The 20,038-nt window shown below is 37.9% G+C and overlaps 2 protein-coding genes across 7 annotated transcripts in view; one reads left to right on the top strand and one right to left on the bottom strand.

Annotated features, from left to right (window-relative positions):
- The window catches only part of Gpatch11 (G-patch domain containing 11), a 97,717-nt gene that overhangs the window by 45,976 nt on the left and 31,703 nt on the right, over positions 1–20,038 (bottom strand). For 2 of the 5 annotated variants that reach the window (XR_010040754.1, XR_010040752.1), the window contains exon 10: positions 5,030–5,094. The exons of the other annotated variants lie outside the window; for them this stretch is intronic. The gene's annotated coding sequence lies outside the window, so the exon portion shown is untranslated. The remainder of the gene's footprint in view (positions 1–5,029; positions 5,095–20,038) is intronic. 5 annotated transcript variants of the gene reach the window in all.
- Positions 1–20,038, top strand: part of Eif2ak2 (eukaryotic translation initiation factor 2 alpha kinase 2) — a 36,290-nt gene that overhangs the window by 5,538 nt on the left and 10,714 nt on the right. For both annotated transcript variants that reach the window (XR_001201965.3, XM_003472904.5), the window contains exons 4-12: positions 371–494; positions 820–893; positions 1,367–1,445; positions 4,063–4,097; positions 5,342–5,404; positions 7,067–7,189; positions 9,916–10,008; positions 14,403–14,577; positions 17,318–17,446. Coding sequence is in view for 1 of the 2 variants with exons in the window: in XM_003472904.5 (XP_003472952.3) it covers positions 371–494; positions 820–893; positions 1,367–1,445; positions 4,063–4,097; positions 5,342–5,404; positions 7,067–7,189; positions 9,916–10,008; positions 14,403–14,577; positions 17,318–17,446 (895 nt within the window). In the remaining variant the exon portion in view is untranslated. The remainder of the gene's footprint in view (positions 1–370; positions 495–819; positions 894–1,366; positions 1,446–4,062; positions 4,098–5,341; positions 5,405–7,066; positions 7,190–9,915; positions 10,009–14,402; positions 14,578–17,317; positions 17,447–20,038) is intronic.

Here is a 20,038-nt window from a genome sequence, read left to right on the forward strand (position 1 = left end):
AGTTAAAGCAAAATCCATCTTTTCCTCATCCCTCCACCCAGTGGTACTATAACTTCAAACTTCCCCCTATGAAAACGCCATTTGAGCATCTTTGAAAAATTTACTTGGTCTCTCAATTCATTCTCTATCTGTAAATCTCTTGACCTTTAGGGGGTTTCAGAGCAGTCAATCAGTGCTTTGTGTGGGAAATGGAAGCTGTGATATCGCCCAGTCCTGTTTACTCAGATAAACTCAACCGTTCTATTGCAGGTTTAAGTTATAGAAGACGTGAATTATAAGTCTGGCTAATAATGTTAACATTAATTTCAAATCGTAACTCAGCTTTATTATATTTTTGATGTTTTGATCTGTACTCAATCTTTTCTCTTAGATTTCAATTTAAATGCAAAATTGGGCAGAAAGTATATGGTTTTGGAGTAGCTTCAACTAAAAAGGATGCAAAACAGTTGGCTGCCAAACTTGCATTTGATAAGATTTCGAAAGAAATCTCGATGGTATGTGCTGCTTACTTTTTGTATTTCAAAATTCCCTCTGAAGTTGATTAGAGGTTAAACTGTGTTTATATAATGCCAAGATAGCCAGCTGTACAGAAAATGATTCCTCCATGTTGTGTCCCACCAATGAGCCAGAGGGATGGAAGTTTTCTTGACATCTCAGGGCTGTTTGTAAAATCCAGATCAAATATCTAAAAATGTGCTAATTTTGTAAGTGTTTCAAATTTGTCAAGTGTGGGGAAAATAAATATAATAGAGATGGGCCCACTATAAAGAAGGGATTAGTTACATTTAAAAACGTGCTGAGGGCAGCTTTTTCTTTCAGAAAACTCCCCAGATGTCTAATGAGTATTCTTCTACTGACTCCAGTGACTCTGGAAACAGCTCTTCCAAAGCATTGTAAGTTTGGGGAAAATGATCTGTGATTATAACATGTTTAGATTATTCCCTGAGCCGGGCATGGTGGTGCATGCCTATAATCCCAGCACTCAGGAGGCTGACACAGGAGATCACTGTGACTTCAAGGCCAGGCTGGGCTACATAGTGAGACCCTGCCTAAAAAAAAAATTACCACCTGAAGGCTGAGGTTTAGCTCAGTGGTAGAGTGCCTGCCTATTGGAGTCCTGAGTTTGATCCCAGCACCAAAACTAAATGAGGAGGAGAAAGATAAGGAGAAGGAGGAGGAGAAGGAGGAGGAGGAAAAAAGGAAGAGGAAGGAAGCGGGAGAGGAGAAGAAGAAAAGAGAAGGAGGAATTGCTGTCCTAAAAAGCAATTTTTATCAGAGCATTTAATGTTCAAGGAGAATTTACAGAAGGAAATTACTGATGAAAAGAATTCATAATTCATAATTCACAATTTTCCCTTCCTTCCAGAGCCTCTGAACAACCATCTGAAAATGACTGCTCAGCAAATGCGTGCAGCTGGCACAGGGGAAGCAGTTGTTCTGCCATGGTACAGTAGCAGTCTCTAAGCTTCTCATTGATCTTGTGCTCCTGTGTTTCCTCATTTAGAAATGATCTCTAGTGTCCTACTATATTTCTTATACTTTTGCCTCTTGTGCTCTTTCTCAATAATGGTTTTAGCAACCTTCAGACGCACCTCCTTTCCTTCATTAAGCTCCCTTTCTTACATGCAAACCTCTACCTACCACACTTCTTTCCTCCCCTTCCCTTCTGTCTTTAATTATTCCTATGATCTTGTTTTTCCCTTCCACAACTGAACAATATTTTTGTTTATGTTTTTAAAATTTAAAGAGAAAAAAAGATAGCAACAATACAGAATTAAAAAAAAATTAAGAAATCACTAGTTGATAAATTACATACTGTCATCTTAGAAATAGTTGTTCAAGTTACAAAATTAAAAGATACAACGTGTACATTCAAACAGTGAGACTGCAAACAGTTCTGCTCAACGATCCAAAAAAAGCTTAGTAATAGGGTCATCAGTCTTACACACTTAAACATACATGCAGTTGTATCCTTTAGAGCATTTTCTTTCCTCTCCTTTCCAATATCAATTTCACATTTTGAATTTCATTACTCCTACAGTTCTTATTACTTTTTACACTAGACACACAATGTGATACTTATAAATATGATTCTCTTTTATCTCACTTATGAGGATAATCTCAAGTTGCCTCCATTTCAATGTGAAGACCTCAAGATCATCCTTTTTTATAGCTGGGTGATATTCCATTGTATAAAAATACCACATCTTTTTCATCCACTCTGCGGTTGATGGACATTTTGGTTGTTTCCAAGATTTAGCTATTAGAAATTGGCTGCTATGAACATAGGTACACATATATCACTGTGACATGATCTTTTCAGTTTTTCTGGGAAAATACCCAGGAAGGGAATAGCTGGATTGAATGGAACTTCCAATCCTAGTCTTCTGAGAAATCTCAATACTGATTTCCATGGTGGCTGCACCAGTCTACACTCCCACCAACAGTGGAGCAGTGTTCCTTTTTCCCCACATCCTCGCCAATGTTTGTTATCAATTGATTTCTTGATGGGAGTCATTCTTTCCGGAGTGAGATGAAATCTCAATGCTGTTTTAATTTGCATTTCTCAAATGACCAGTGATGGTGAACATTTCTTCATGTATTTATTTACCATTTGTATATATTCATCTGAGAACTGTGTTCATCTCCAATGCCCATTCTTGGAGAGGGTCTTCGAATTTGGGGGGTTTGATATTTTTAAATTCAATATGTTCTGGATATAAATTCTTTGTCTAAGGGATTGCTGGCTAAAATTCTTTCCCGTTCTGTGGGTTTTCTTTACACTAGGTTGGTGATTTCTTTTGAAGTGCAGAAACTTTTCAGTAATACGAGATCCCAGTTGTTGATTCGTTGAAGTGTTTCCAGTGCAGTTTGCATTGTGTTCATGAATTCTCTGCCTATCCCTACATCTCCAGGACTTCTGCCTACCTGGTCTTCCAGTCGATTTAGTGTTTCTATTTTAATATTTAGATCTTTGATCCATTTAGACTTTAGTTTTGTGCATGGTGATAGGCATGGGTCTAGTTTCAGTCTTTGGCATGTGAAAAGCCAGTTTTTCCAACACTATTTATTAAAAAGGCTATCCTCTTCTAGTGAGCATGTTTAGCATGTTTATCAAATATCAGGTGGTTGGGGCTGGGGTTTTAGCTCAGCGGCATAAGCACCTGCCTTGTAAGCAGGCGGTTGTGACTTCCATCCCTGGTACCGATAAAAAGAGGAAAAAAAAAATCAGGTGGTTGAGTGTCTTCATTGATCCTCAGGTCTATTTCTTTGCCAGTACCATGCTGATTTTATCACTGTGGCTTTGTAGTATAGTTTCAAGTCAGGAATTGAGATGCCTCCTGCCTTGCATTTGTTGCTCAGAATTGCCTTTGCTATTCTAGGTCTCTTTTCCACAACTGAACAATATTTAAAAATTTATTTTACTTCTGTTCTTTTTGTTGTTGTTGTTACCGGCTTTCAAACTCATGACCACACGCTTGCCAGGCAGGTGCTTATGCCACTGAGCTAAATCCCTAGCCCTCTGCTTCTGTTCTTTAAAATCAGAAGTAAACATAATCCAAACAAGGGTCGGGGGTTTAGACTGCTTGGCAAATGCAAGGTCGTGAGTTTGATCTCCGGTACCAAAATAAATAAATAAATAAGTAAATAAAACCATAATCCAAACTAAACCTAAAAACCAGGCAATTTCTTATAAAATATTCTCTTTATAAAGAGCTACAAATTAATAAGAAAAAGATAAGCAACTCCGTAGAAAATATAGACAAATAGGCAATTTGGAAATGAGAAACCCACCTGAGCAACAAACATGAACAGATGCTTTATTTCACTAAGAATCAGGAAAACACAAATGCAAACAACACATAGATACCGCTTCAAGCCCACAGGAGTGGAATCCTTGAAGTTTCACAGTACTAAGTGTTGGTACGTGGCTTTATTGAGATTAGAAACAAGTATAAAGCGGTTACTCTTACAGACTAACAGATAAGACCAGAGTTGGCTAAAGAAACAAGACCATTGATTTCATCATCTGAGAGCTTTTTTCAATTTCTTTTGTTGTAGAATGGTTTTGCCAGCAAGCTAAGGAAAGTGAAAATGTGAGTATCACTATTGATCGAATGTTTTGGACTGAAATATTATGTAAGACTTTGTTATCTTTACATCTTCAGTATTTGTGCTTTATATGTGTATGTGAGCCGAGTTTCAGAAAAGGTAGAAAGCTTGATATCCATGAACATTTAATTTTAGTATATGCACATGCTATACTGAAACACAAAGCCTTCTGATTATGTTATTAGATCAATTAGTGAAGGACATTATTGTGGATAAGGCTGATGATAACTGCTCTCAAAGAGGTGTTTTCAAGAGAAGTGCATTATTTTATGAACAAGTAAAGAGAGTATAATAATATGACTTTTAAAAAGACCAAATACTGTGTAAATTATGATGAGTTGGTTCCTTTAACTGAAGGGAAAAGCAAGGATGTAAAGACAGTCAGGAGTGAGAGTGACATGACCACAGGAGTCCGAGTGAGTCCCCAGTTTATCCTGCACAGTAGGTGCATGTATTGAAGACAGAGGACTTCTGGTGCACATGTTGGATGGTGAAGAAAGAGGTCGATGTGTGAGATGATCAGGCCCACAGCCATGGTTATCGGGGCAGTGAGGAAAATTTGTGAGAAAGACTGTAAAGGGAGAGTGACCCAGGGGATAGAGTACAGTAGGCAGACAGAGAGAGAAAGGAGAACAAGGATCTGAAGACTGCTTTACACTGGATGGGATACAGAGAAGAATTAAAATATTGATGATAGGGCTGGGGATTTAGCTTATCGGCATGAGTGCCTGCCTTGCAAGCAGGCAGTCGTGAGTTCAATCTCTGGTACCGGTAAAAATACAAAAAATACAAAAATAAATAAATAAAATAAAATATTGATGATATTAAGGAAGTAGAAGATTAAGGACTCACAGGGAAGACAGCAATACAGATATGTTTAAAGTGTTGTTCGAATTTGCAGTTACAGGTGACTCACCTCCTGTGAGGAATGGCAGGCAGAGGAACCGAGCCAGGAGGTGCAATTCCACAGCACAGGAGAGGCTAGGGACACGCCAGCAGTGGTTGCATGAAGGTGAAAAAGAACCAGGAAAGGGGTATAAAATTATTAGCAGATATAGGAAAGCCATAAGGAAATTAACTTTATAGAGAAGAACTTTATATAGCGGCAACCCTGTTATTCACATAGTTGATGTAGAGTATGAAAAGCCCAGCGCAAGGCATAGAACCTTCTCAGAACAAGTTATTTTTGATTTTGGTTTTACTTGAGTTTTACATTCTTGTCTTTTAGAAATTTGGCAGCAAAATTTGCCAATGCTGATATAGAAGACAATGAGAATTCTGTGAATGGAAGGTAAGAGATAACTGCGGGATCAACTTTTCTTAAAGATAGGCTTGCTCATTCAAAAACAGCTTCTTTAGGGCCAGGTGAAAATTAAATTATATTTCCACCCAAACAGTGAATAGTTGTAGTCCAGTTGGCCCCACAAGCAGCCATTGCCTCTTGGAGCAGTGAGGTTTAGATGGGTCCAGACGGTATGTGGCAAATGCAGACCTCCCTGATGCTGACTGAGCTTCTCTGACATCCATGGAAATTTTCATGTTGAGAAAATTTCATATTTCTTATAGTGATTTTTTTGTTTCTACCAAAAAAGTTCTTAGGAAGCAGACTAGGTATACTTGGGTTTGTTTTCTTTTTTCCAGTTCCCATGCCAGAATTCACTTGAAAAAAGAATCTCTCTGGGGTAGATGATACATTTGTGTTTAAATTAAATATAAAATGAAGAAACTTGTTTGACATAGCAGAGCATTGAATATAAGTTTAAAAAGTAAACTAATAAATATTTATTAATTGTCTAATATATATCTGGCACTGTGCTGAGCATCAGAACAAAGAGAACTAGTTTCTCCTTTCATGGGATTTTGAGGGGATGACTGATGTTAAATAAATCATAACATTAAAAGTCTGTAATTACAAAACATGGCCATCTCTCTAGAGGAAAGGCAATAGAATGGTGAATAATAGAAACGACCCCTGGATTTAGCGTGGGGGTGAGGCAAGGCTTCTCTGAGGTCATATTTAAGTCTATGTGTAGTCTAATACTGTAAGGATGTGTTAGAACAGAGAAGGGGGTGAAAGGAAGAGCAGGTGAGAGGGGGAGAGTAACACGTGCTTGAGGAAGCAAGGTGCTTTGCTCAGACTGCGGTGAACATGGCCACAGTGCCATAGGATGGCGCTGGGCAGGGAAGTGGCGGGATGTCGTGTGGCCCTTGTGTGTCCTGCATGGCCTTTCTGGTTTTTGCTGAATGCAAAGTAGGCTACGAGAGGATTAGGCAGGAGAGAGACATGATCGCCCTGGTTGCATGGTCAGGTTTGGAGTGGGTTCACGGGAGGAAGTGGGGTGTCCAGGTAAGCTACTGAAATAACTTGCGGGGACCATGGACCGGGTGAAGATGGTGGAGACCAGGGGGCAGGTGCCAGTGATGTGTTTTGGAAGATTTGGTGAAGCTTAATGATGAAACTGGGGGTAGAGGAAGAGGAAGAGAAAGACAAAAGCAGGCTTGGAACATACATTCCGTAAAAGTTCTTATGACAGCGAGATAGTAGCTATAGAACACGATAGAGCAACTCTTTCTAAAGTTTCATATTGAGGAAAGTATTCCTTGTCCTGGCTTTTCCACAGCCAAGAGTCAACTGTGATCCCTCGGGTGATCTGTTATATTGGACTCTACATGGCAGAGGGAAGAAAAGGAGAAGGGAGGGGCTGGAGGTTTAGCTCAGCGGCAAAAGCGCCTGCCTTGCAAGCAGGCAGTCGTGAGTTCGATCCCTGGTGCCGATAAAAACAAAAAAGACCCCCCAAAAAAAAAGAAAAGGAGAAGGGCCCATTCTTTGTGCATCAAGTGAACCTTTAATGTTAGAGAAAATGGTGTTAGCAATGCATTTCACATAAGGATGTTTGGGTGGGGAAGGGGACGAATTCTGAACCTCAGAATAACAATGGTATTTATCTTTCAGGATTGCCAAAGACTATGAAGACATAGTACCAATTGGTGAAGGTGGATATGGAGTAGTTTTCAAAGCAAAACACAAATTAGATAAAACCATTTCTGTTATTAAACGTGTTGAATACACCGATAGGTAAGTAGTTCAAGTTTTTTTTTTTAAAGTGAAAGGTTGTGTTAAATTTGCACTACTCGTTGTATTTCTTTCTTCTTCGTTAGTACATCACTTACTTCTTTCAGTCCTCCTTAAACATTTGCTCTACCTAGACGATCTTGGGTTATTTTGAAAAGATTTCACTTGAGCATGGTCATTTCAGTAGGACAAAAATAAAACACAACACAGACACAACACTGACCATCTTTCTGAAGCAGTCTTGATAAATGAAGGTATAGAATCACCTGCTTTAAGATGACCTTCGAGGTTTTGTAGATGAAGAAACTGAGATCCAAAGACGTTAACTAGTTTATGGATGGTATAGGCTAGTTGGTAATTGTTCTGATGGTATGTTGTTGCCTGATACGCCGCTCCAAAGTACAGTAGCTTAAAAACATAATTTACTGTTTCCTCTTATGGTGCCCAGTGTGTTCCTTTGGACAGTTCTTTCATGGGGTTCCCTGGCACTTGCAGTATGGAGCCATCTGTAAGTTTGATGCAGCTGGATAGCCAGAATGGCCAGAGGGTGATGCTGGTTTATGGGCCCAGCTGGAACTGTCAACCAGACACCTTCCACGTGGCGTTTTAACCTACTCAGCCTCTCCCAATTTTGAGGCTGGTTTCAAAAAGGGTTATCCTCAGAAGGAGTTATTCAAGAGACCAGGAGGAAGTAGCAATGCTTCTTTTGACATGACTTAGGACTTTCAGAATATTACTTTTACCACATCATATTGGTTAAATAAAAGTCACTAGGGCCGGGAATTTAGCTCAGCGGCATAAATGCCTGCCTTGCAAGCACTTGGTTGTGAGTTTGATTCCTAGTACCAAAAAAAAAAAGTCACTAACAACAGCTCAGATCTGTGGGGAGGCCAGATAGGCTCTTCAGTTCAGCAGTGTGTGTGTCTGGGAAGTCTTTGGACGTGTCTTCTATGCAAGAAGGTAGAAGTTTAGAGCTCATCTCTGGAATGTGTTACCAACACCCCTCACTTGTATTTGTTTTGTGCTAATCTGCTTCCCCTTCCGGCTGGATAGCAGAACTCCTTCAGGAGAGAAAACACAGGAAGGAGACTGTGAATCAGTTGCTCACCAGTCTTGCGGTTGCTTGCAATTATTACCTGCTTCCTCCCCTGTGGACAGTATTATACTTCCTTTCCTATGGATGTACCTCCTGCCTACTCAGTCTCAAAACGAGGCTTTTACCTTAAATTTACCAAGAATGAAGGGCGATTTTTCCTTCTGTAGTTTTCAAAAATGGTAATGATTTTGATAAGGACGCAGCATCTTGAGCATTTCAGATGACTTTTGCATTGTTACCAAGATATTAAAAACACACTTGGAAATATACATAAAGAGCCATAAAAATGTTTATATGCTTCCAACCAAGATTTTCCTGTTTAGAACTTGCTATAGTTTTGGTTGTACTATAAGAAAATAGCAAACACAGTATCATTTATAATGGTGAAAAATCAGAAGCAAGGCAATACCCAGCAATAAGTAAATGATTTAATCCCCTAATCAATGGCTTATTTTGTAACCATGGTAAATGAGGAGTATTGACTGCAGTATTTACACATGATTTGATGCTGGAAGTTGCTTTAAAACAGTGCAGGGGAAGATGAGGAAGGAGTTTACAAGAGTACATGCAGGAGAAACAAGATCCACCAGGAACTGAAGAATGTTCATCTCAGTGATGGCAGGGCTGGGGTTCATTGTATTGTTTACTATATTTTTTTGTATCTTTGAAATCTTGCATGAAATACTTTATAAATGATGTTTATCCATATTGTATTACAACAGAAAAACTATAGAGATAGTATGTAAAAGGATAGAAATTGTATACTCTATTAGAAACATGAGAATATATATAAAGAGATTATAAAAATTAATACTAAAAGGTTGATTGTTAAGGGTTATTGATGCATCAGTAATTTTTCCTTTAGTTTTACGAATTATGTGTCATACAAGTGGTCAGTAAAAGATAAATTGTAAAATGTGTGCTTATCCTTCTTTATCTTTGAAATCTCAAATTTATTTACTCTGTTTAGTCTGAGATTGTCTTTGCTCTTGATAACACATCCCTATAAAGCTCTGTAGTACACTTAGGTCTCAGTTTCTTTGCATAAATTACTCTTTATTGTATTTTTTTGTCCTACATTGAAAACGCTGAATCTGGTTTCTGTATGGTGCCTGGCTTACTTATCCTTGCTGCCCAAATGGGCTTTCCTTATGAAATTACATAGATTTTAACACATTGCCTAAAATAATTTTGCTCTTAATTAAAAACCACATCAGTAGCTGGGCGTGGTGGTGCATGCCTGTACTCCCAGCACTAGGGAGGCTGAGGCTGGAGGATCATTGGGAGTCTGAGGGTAGCCTGAGCTACATAATGAGTTGAAGACTGTCTGAATGATATGGAAAGACCCTGTCTCAAAAAACAAAAAACAAAAACAAACAAACAAAAACTGCATCAGTGGCATTTCAAAGACTATTACAAATGTTTTTAAATTGTCTGATGTTTGGAATTAAATTTTTCTTTTATCTTGAGAAAGAAAACAACTCTGTGTACACTTTTTCCTTGAGTTCTGGCTCCCATTCTAAGCCCTGGTGTGGGTACCGCACAGGGGATATGGACAGTCTCCTGTTACTTAAGGGTTTTGTAGTTTCTGGGGATATATACTGACATACCTGTTTCTCTTTCTTTTAAACAGTAAAGTATTGCGTGAAGCACAAGCGTTGGCGACTCTTAATCATCCCAATATTGTTCAGTATCGTTATTGTTGGAAAGAACAACTTCTTGATGGGTAGGTAAAAGAGATTCGCGTAGCTGTAATACGATGTAAGGAAACTGTCATTTACTACATCATCACATTTAATAATCCCAGCCACCTCTGAGAGGCACTGTTTTCTTTCATTCTTTTATTCTGGTAAGAAGGCTGAAAAATCTTTCCCTTATTCCTCTGCCTATTCTGAACTTAAGTTTGTTTGTTTTTTGAGACAGAGTTTCGCTTTATAATACAGGCTGGCCTCAAACTTAATTGCATAGTGCAGGCTTGCTGCATACTCACTGCGATCCTCTTGCCTCAGCCTCCCAAGTGCTGGGATTGTAAGCATGCACTGACCACACCCGGCCCAAATTTAACTTTTAAGTGCCTTTTTTTTTGTCTTTTGGTGTTTTCAAATCTCAGTTTAGCTTTCTGACTCCATTATTTGGCATACATTTTTGCTCAGGTGTCCTGGCTTCCTTACAAGCTTTGGTACCCAAAGCCTCCCTTCTTGACTGCCAGCACTTTATGTCCTTCTCGGAAACCCCTCATTGATGTGATGCACTCAAAGAGTGGCTTTAAGGTGCAACTACACCCCTCGTGGGGGAGTGGTAGATAATGAAACTAATTTTAAGGTCATGAACAGCAATGGGGACAGCCCCTGCTTGTAGTATTCATTTTTTTCTTTCAGTTAAATCACTGCCACAGGACAGGAAGTTGTAAACAGCTGGCATCTGCCTTAGAAAGTCACCAATCGTTTCTTGAGGACAGTTTTTTAACTGAAATCTTAAAGCCTTGGAGATCTCTTTACTCATCATCTCCGGTGTCCAGCCCCACGTCCACCTCATGTGCTTGAGAACTTTATAATTCAGTTCAAGAGTTATTGACTGCAAGCATAAAAGACTTCTTCATTTTTAAGCAAATTCTTAGCTACTTTTCTCTATCTTCTAACCCTGTAGGTTCAGAGGAAAAACAATATTGAGGCCAGCTTAGTAAGAATATAAAACATGGCTTGCATTACCTTTCCTTTAGCATAGTGCATAGCTCCACTAACACCACTCCTATTCAATTTAGTTCTAGAAATACTAGCCAAAGCAATCAGACAAGAGGGAGAAATAAAGGAAAAAAATTGGAAAAGAAGAAGTTAAATTATCATTATTTTCAGATGACATGATACTCTATATAGAAGACCCCCAGAACTCCATTAAAGTACTACTAGAGGTAATAAACAAATTCAGCAGTGTAGCTGGATACAAAATCAGCACTCAAAAATCAATAGCATTCCTGTACACAAACAAAAAACTCGCTGAGAGAGAAATTATGGAAATATCACCTTTCACAATAACATCTAAAAAAATCAGATACTTAGGAATCAATCTAACCAAGAATGTAAAAGACCTGTATGCTGAAAATTATAGTACTCTAAAAAAGGAGATTGAAGAGGATATTAGAAAACAGAAGGATATTCCTTGCTCTTGGTTAGGAAGAACCAACACTGTGAAAATGGCCATATTCCCAAAACTGTTATACAGATGCAATGCAATCCCAATCAAAATACCATTAATATACCTTACAGATCTAGAGAAAATATTCCTAAAATTCATTTGGAAACAGAAGAAACCTAGAATAGCAAAAGCGGTTCTGGGCAACAAAGGCAAGACAGGAGGTGTCTCAGGTCCTGGCTTGAAACTATACTACAAAGCCACAGTAATAAAATCAGCATGGTACTGGCAAAGAAATAGACCTGAGGATTAATGGAACAGATTAGTAGATACAAACAATACTGCAAAGACACTCAGCCATCTTGCATTTGACAAAGGGGCCAAACACGTTCACTGGTAAAAAAAGATATTATTTCTTTAATAAATGGTGTTGGAAAAATTGGCTCTCCACATGCCAAAGACTGAAAATAGACCCATGCCTATCACCATACACTAAACTAACGTCAAAATGGATCAAGAATCTAAACATTAAAATAGAAACACTGAATCTACTGGAGGCCAAGGTAGGTAGACATCTTGGAGTCATGGGAATAGGCAGAGAATTCATGAATAAAAGCAAACCACTCAGGAAATACTTCAAAGAATCAACAACTGGGATCTCATGTTACTAAAAAGTTTCTACACTTCAAAAGAAATCACCAACAGAGTGAAAAGAAAACCCACAGAATGGGAAAGAATTTTAGCCAACAATCCCTCAGACAAAGGACTTATATCCAGAACATAAAAAGAGTTGAAAAACACCAAGCACCCCCAAATTCAAAGACCCTTTCCAAAAATGAGCATCCAAGATGAACATACAGTTCTCAGATGAAGATATATGAATGGCAAATAAATACACCATCACTGGTCATTTGAGAAATGCAAATTAAAACAGCAATGATACTTCATCTCACTCTGGAAAGAATGGCTGTCATCAAGAAAACAACTGATAACATATGTTGGTGAGGATGCAGGGAAAAAAGGAACACTGTTCCACTGTTGGTGGGAGTGCAGACTGGTGCAACCACTGGGGAAATCAGAGTGGAGATTCCTCAAAAGAGTAGGATTGGAGGTTCCATTCAATCCAAGTAGTTCCCTCCTGAGTATTTTCCCAGAAAAATTGAAAAGGTCATGTCACAGTGATATGTGTGCACCCATGTTTGTAGCAGCACAATTTGTGATAGCTAAATCTTGGAGACAACCAAAATGCCCATCAACCTCAGAGCGGATTGAAAAAAATGTGCTTCTATACAATGGAAATACTGTTCTGCTATAATGATGATCTTGAGGCCTTTATAGGTAAATGGAGGCAACTTGAGAATATCCTCGTCAGTGAAATAAACAAGACTCACATTAGTAAAATCACATTGTCTCTTTAGTGTAAAAAATAATAAACACTGACACAATAATGGGATCCAAAAAGTATAATAGATACTGTAACAGTGAAAGGGAAGGAAAGTGCTCTAAAGCATGTAACGGTTTGTGTAATGTGTAAGATAGATGACCATATAACTGAATTTCTGTTGGCTCATTGAACAGAAGGATTTACCCTCTAAATGTTTGAGTGCCTAGCCACTTTTTATGCTTTGATTTTGTGACTTTGGCAACTATTTTTAAGACGACAATGGGTAATGTATCAACTAGCAATTTTATGATGTTAATTTTTTTGAATTCGGTATTCTACCATTTTTTCTGTTTTTCTATTTTTTTAAATTTTCTTTTCTTTCTTTGAGAAAAAAAAACTATGCAATATAACAACCATTGTTAAATTTCTTTTATTCTGTTTTGAAAACCTTTATTATTGTTGTTTTGGGTTTGTTGTTTATCTCTTTTGCATTTTTTCTTTTCTGACTTTTTTCTTTCTAAGATTAAAAAAACTGTTCTCATAGCAGGCAATTTGTTGGCACTTCTCTTAGAGTTTCTGTCCTCCCTATCATTTTAGATCTGTTTTTCCTCTACTACTTGTATTAAACTATAATCATCCCAGTGTCAAGGAGAATGCCTACCTCATTTTCTCATATCTAAGTGTCTGTTCTGTGCCTCTCACAAAACAGACATTCATTGATTGGTGAATTAATCTTTCAAAATTACTTTATATGATAATGAAATTATGTTTTCTGTAATTAATATTTCTACTCTCACCTGTTATGATCAAGGATCTTAAGCATTAAGGAATGGACAGAAACTAAATGAAGTGGCACATGATTGTAATCCCAGTCTGGGATTGCAGACTGGAGGCTGAGGCAGGAGGATTGCAATTTCAAGCCCAGCCTGGGTGACTTGGGAGAGAAGGGGAATGGAAGAGAAAGGAAAGGAAGGAGAGTGGTAGTGAGGGAAAGCTTGGGTAGGTAACTCAGTGAGCAGGCCCTGAGTTAACTGTCCAGTATCACAAAAAGAATAAATAAATAATGAAGAACAGGCCTATACTTTATAAATTAGTTAAATGCATAAAACTTTGGACTCTTAAGAATTTGATTTAAATAAAAAGTGGTTTATTATATGCTGATTCAAATTTATTACACTTGGGTTTATTTTGAGATACGTTTTGGATTCACAGGATGACAAGGTGTACTTTTAAATTTTTGTTTTACTTTTTTATTTTATGAAAAAATTTCATGACAAAATAAGGTAATAGTATTTAATGTACTGTGTATCATTTTCTTCAATGTAGTTACTCAGAGTACAAGTACATAAACCTAAAGATTCTTACAAAAAAGAAACAAATGGATAACACAAAGCTTTTTTTCAGTGAACTAAGATAAACTAGTAGTATGAATGAAACTAATTAGCATATATATTAAAATAGTTTTGAAACAATGAAATATGTAATTTGGGAAGTGTTTTAACTGCTCCATATTTCCTAATTATCTCTACTTTGCTCTTTATTTATATATTTAAAAAATAAATTCATTTTTATTGTTACTTTTAACATACTGTGGAATTTTTATTCAGACAGGAGTACCTTTTCATCTCAATGGAATTCTGCGATAAAGGGACCCTGGAGCAATGGATTGAGCAGAGGAGGGGCAACTACTCAGACAAAGCTTTGGGTTTGGAATTGTTTGAGCAAATAACAACAGGAGTGTGTTATGTACACTCAAAAAACATAATTCACAGAGACCTTAAGGTAAGTGGAAATTTTTCTTTATTAGTTGATAAATATAATCTAATAATTTAAAATATTTTTAAATTTAGTAATTTAAAAGTCGATCTTTTCTAGTTTTAGAATTGTGATTTATCTGTCGTCATGGCAAAATAGTGTCTTTGATCCTCTGAGATCAGAATAGGCCTAGGACTTGGCCCAACTTCTTTCCCATCCCACTACTCAGAAGTCCTCTGGGGTTAATAAACTTTTTATGATGATGAGCCCTACCAGAAGGCTCGTTTCATTTCTACTTCTGTTCAGCAGCCACACCCTGTTTGTAAAAACTAACACTCTTATACACAGGAAGCGTTTCTTTGCAAGTGATTATTGTTGCTGGCACAGTCAACTGGCTGCTCCGTCCTTCCACCTCCTTGATGCCTAGGCGTGTTCTTCTGTGGCTTTGAGAACATGGCTCCCTAATTTAATTATCCTGAGGTGATCACAGCTACTGGGTCCAGAGTCTAGGACTTTTTTGATTGAGGCTGTTAGCCCTGTAATTGGAAAACTGCAATAATTGAAAATTTGGAACATATATCACACTTAGTATTTTCATAGTCTAGATATACAGTTGGCCTTGTGGGCAAAACCAAAGAGGAGACACAGAATAGGTATTCGCAGTCTGCTCTGTATTCTGCTGTGAGTTGTCTTCCTCATCACAAGCCAGCCCTGCTGACTCCTGCCCTTGGACCTTTGCACATGTCCTCTCACAGACACTCTCTACCTTTGTACTCTGGTCCCTATTTCCTGTATTTAGTCTTTCCAGACCACTATGGATCTGCCCTTTAACTAAGTAGTGCTTAAAGAATACTGCTTCCTTGAGGATGGATGTCTTAATGCCTTGATGTTTGAGTCCTTCTGGTTCTAATAGTTCTCTTTGACAATATATGAAAATGTTCTTGCAAGGTAGAACATTGTGATGTTTTCCTGTGTCTGAAATTTTGCTCTGGCTGCAGTTACTCTGAGGTCAGACTTTAATACTGAGTCTTTCATCTACCACTTTTTCAAGCTTTATCTATTACAGCGCTGCTTCCTCTCATCTGAGAGAAGATGCTAACGAGGCTGTCCACCTTTTGGGGTACGCTTTGAAAACTGCAGCTTGTAGGTGCTTTTGCCAGTGAATAGTCTTTACACATTACAGCCTCTATTTATAAAGTCTCCAGGTGTTTACTGCTTTCTATTAGGGTCTTAAAAACTGGACCAAAGCCTCCAATGAGTCATAGGGACTTGTGGAGTGAGGGTTCACTATCTGATGCCACTTATTGGTAGAAGGTGTCTCCTACTAGACCAACCCCTCTGGTCAGCCTCAGCTGAGCATCAGCCCATGTTTCTGTGCCCTATCTAAAGTCCACATCCTTTCATCGTGCCGTATTGTCACTAAATAAAACATGCCAATTCTTTTCTTTCTGATGAACTGTAAAAAGCAATCTTTTTTACTGGTTTCGTCCATCTGACATACTCAGACAGCATCATAAATTTAGCTTCCCGTATCTCAGAGTCAGGTATAACCTTGTGTGGGTGGCAGTTTCCCCTGCAAACTGGCGTATTTCTACACTGTAACTTGACTAGCACGGGAACATTTTCTCTCCTCATTCCACACACACATCTGCAGTCTTGCATCTCTGTTACTAACATCAGGTTCCAATATGTTCCTTAAGTTCTAATCTTATTCCTAGTTTCTGCACTGGCTTCTCGACTGCACTCTCAGAAGCTTCCTTCAGGTTATTCTGGGCTTTGGGCTTCCTCCTCCTCTGTTCCTTTACCAAACTGTGTTGTAAGTGTTATCCCTCAGGGTTTGTGTGTGTAGAGACCATGTTGGAAGTCTAGCCTTTGCAAGAGTGGCAAAATACTAATTTCCTCCTCAATGACTTTCCTGTTTTGTTTCTTTTCTTTTGATGTTTCTTTTTTCCCTTTGTGAGTGGGTGGGGTCAGTGCTGAGCATGGAGCATGATAGGCAAATGCTCCACTGCTGAGCTACAATCCCAACCCTATCGTGGTTTTTAGATCTACATAGTTGTACAGTAGTAATGATCACCATTTGTTCACTTTTTTCTTTTCCTTCTTACCATTTGCATGAAAAAATATTTTGTGTAAGTTATCAGTTTCCCTTTAATTTAGTGTGCTTTCAAAGTGGGTGAGGTATGTTTATGAAGAAGTTACCAAAGGCCTAGAGAAAGTGACATAAAGGAAGGCTCCTGGACTGTTTCTGCACAGGACGTTCTGCACTATTGCGAGGAATGAACCCATTCAGAGAATCTCAAAGTTAGAAGGCATATGATGGGTGGCAGAGTCAGTCTCCATGAAGCCCTGAATTTATATTTCACATCATTTCCTCAAGTCAATGTCTAGCTTCTTCTAGGATGGAGAACTTTCTAAGTCTTATTCTTTGGACTGCATGCCTGGTATATTAGGATCTATAGTAAAGCAAATCTTTTGGTCACATCCACCGTGTAGACCTGAATCTATCCCCAGGGACCCTACAGAGTGAACCTGTTTTCACCTAACAGCTGTTCAGATTCTTGGAGGCAGCTGTGCCCGAAAACACCTCTGCTGTCAACTTTAAAGCCCTTCCTTCCCCCAGGGCATTTTAAAGACCTGCACTATTCAACTGATTTGAGCTACCTGTAACAGGGTAAATGTACAACTAAATAGAAAAACCCTTGCTAAGATGATGTGGTAATAGTCTGCCAGATTCATACACGTAAATTATTGTTTTCCCCCACAGCCAGGTAACATATTCTTAGTAGATGAAAAACAAATAAAGATTGGCGACTTTGGACTTGCCACATCCCTGAAAACAGATGAAAAGCGAACAGAGGGTACTGGAACTAAGAGTTACATGAGCCCAGAACAGGTAAGTTCCCTTTCCTTTCTCTCTGTATTTTGCTTCTTTAATTTTTTTCACTCTTTTATTGTCCATAATTGACAAACAAAGTCATATGTGTTCAAGGTGATCAACAACCTTACCTTGTATTTAGCATCTTGTTTTGAGATACATACACACTGCAAAACAGTTACTGCAGTCAAGCTACATTAACACATTCATCACCTCAGTACATACAGTTGTTCTTAATTTTTCTGCTTAGAAACCTTCTGTACTAGCACAAGTCAAAAAATAGTCTGAAACGAAAAGAAAAATGTGCTTGGCAGCTCACTCCCAGAGATAGTGAAGTGAACTTTATTCGAGACAATTTCTTGATCTCACTATACATTAATACATTTTTGAAAATAAAAAATTGGTGATAGTATATGTACTGTTTTGTAACATGCTATTTCATTTAACAGAAGGTATTGGACATCTTTTCTTTTAACCTCGGTAAATTCATGTCACCATAATAATCCTTACTGTTATAATTAATAATTTTACTGTTATAATTCATAGCTTTTTAACCAGCTTTCTATTATCCTCTTTGTTTTCTCCTTATTTCTTCTTCTTTTCTAATAGTAGTCTCTAATTTTATGTCATCTTTTTTAGATGTTTTTCTGAGTCTGGCTTATTTCACTTAACACGATGATCCAGTTTCCTCATAATGGTATAATTTTTTCTTTTTGTGGCTGAATAACATTCCATTAGATAGATGACAGATAGATAGATATCACAATTTCTTTATGCATTCATTTGTTGATGGGCATTTAAGTTGATTTCATACATTGGCTATTGTGAATTAAGCTGCAATAAACACAGCTATTCAGGTATCCCTCTACTATGCCCATTGTAATTCTTTTGGATGCATACCAAGGAGTGGAGTAGCTGGGTCATATCATTCTACTTTTAGTTTTTTGAGGAACCCCCATACTGATTTATATAGGATTTATATATAACTGTATCAAGTTATATTCTCACTAAAAGAGTAAATGTGTTTGTTTTACCCTGCACCCTTACTAATATTTAGTGGGTTTTGTATGATAGCTGTTCTGATGGAGTGAGATATAATCTTGATGTAGTTTTGGTTTTTATTTATCTAATGGCTAGTGATACTGAATGTTTTTCATGTACTCACTAATGATTTATACTTCTTTTCAGAAGTATTTGTTCAGTTCATCTGTACATTTACCAATTGAGCTATTTGACATTTTGGCATTAAGTTTTTAGGATTTTAAAGACATATTCTAGATATTACAGTAATTCCTTCTCAGAGATTAGCCAGCAGATTTTTTTTCCATTTGGTAGACTGTCTCTTTACTTTGGTAGTTATTTCTGTTGTTGTGCAGAAACTCTTGACAGAGTCTCTCATTTGTTGAATTTGCTCTTATTTCCTGTGCAATTTGAGTCATATTTAGGAATTGTCTCCCTGTGCTTATGGGTTCCAGTATTTCCCCTGTGTTTTCTTCTAGAAGATTCAAAGTTTCAGTTCTTGATCTATTTGGAATTGAAAGATAGGGATATAGTTTCAGTCTTTTATACTACATACAGATGTACAGTTTAGCCAACACCATTCATGATTAGAACTTAATGGACATATTGGAACCTGATGCAAATAATACAGATGCAAGGCTGCAGATGTCTGGGTGGTGAATGAGGAGAGAAAATGTTCCCGTGCTACAGTCAAGTTACTGTGTAGAAATATGCCAGTTTGCAGGGGAAACTGCCACCCACATGAGGTTATATCCGACTCTGAGATATGGGAAGCTGAATTTATGATGCTGTCTGAACATCTCAGATGGACGAAACCAGTAAAAATATCAGGTTGCTTTTTATAGTTCAGCAGAAAGAAAAGGAACGGCATGTTTTGTGTAGTTACAATACGGCTAGATAAAATGTAAGATGGTAGAGCACGATGAATGGATGTAGACTTTATATGGAAGTATAGAAACATGGGCTGATGCTCAGCGGAGGCTGACCAGAGGGGTTGTTGCATGACATGTTATATAGGCATCTATCAATTTCGTTTATTCTGTGGTATAGTTTAATTCTAATATTTCTTTGTTATTTTGGTCTGAGTGATTTACTATTGGTGAGAATGGAATCAGCAACTATTACTGTACTGGGGCTTGTGTGCCCATGTCAGTTGTGTTTATGAAACTAAATGCACCAGTGTTCAGTGCGTCTATATTTGCAATTGTTCTTCTTGGTGAATCATTCCCTTAACCAATCTGTGCTGGCGTTTGTGTCTTTTGTAGTTTGTCTTGAAATCTGCTTGTTAGAAAGGGGTGTAGCTCTTCCTGCTTGTTTCAGATTCAATTAGTTTTCTATCCTTTCACTTTCAGCTAGCTTTTTTTTTTTTTTTTTTGACACAGGGTCTCGCTATGCATTTCAGGCTGGCCTTGAGCTCACTTTGTAGCCCAGGCTGGTCTCGAACTTGCAAGGATCCTCCCGCCTCAGCCTCCCAAGTGCTAGGATTACAGGCATGAGCCACCATGCCCGGCTCAGCTAGTTAAGTCTATTTTCTCTTTGGCTCTGTCTTCTTATGATGTTTTTAAAAAACTTTTATCATTTTGAATAATA

The sequence above is a fragment of the Cavia porcellus genome, unplaced genomic scaffold, assembly GCF_034190915.1.
Source record: "Cavia porcellus strain 051 isolate PalLab524CR breed Dunkin Hartley unplaced genomic scaffold, mCavPor4.1 scaffold_1, whole genome shotgun sequence".
Classification (NCBI taxonomy): domain Eukaryota; kingdom Metazoa; phylum Chordata; class Mammalia; order Rodentia; family Caviidae; genus Cavia; species Cavia porcellus.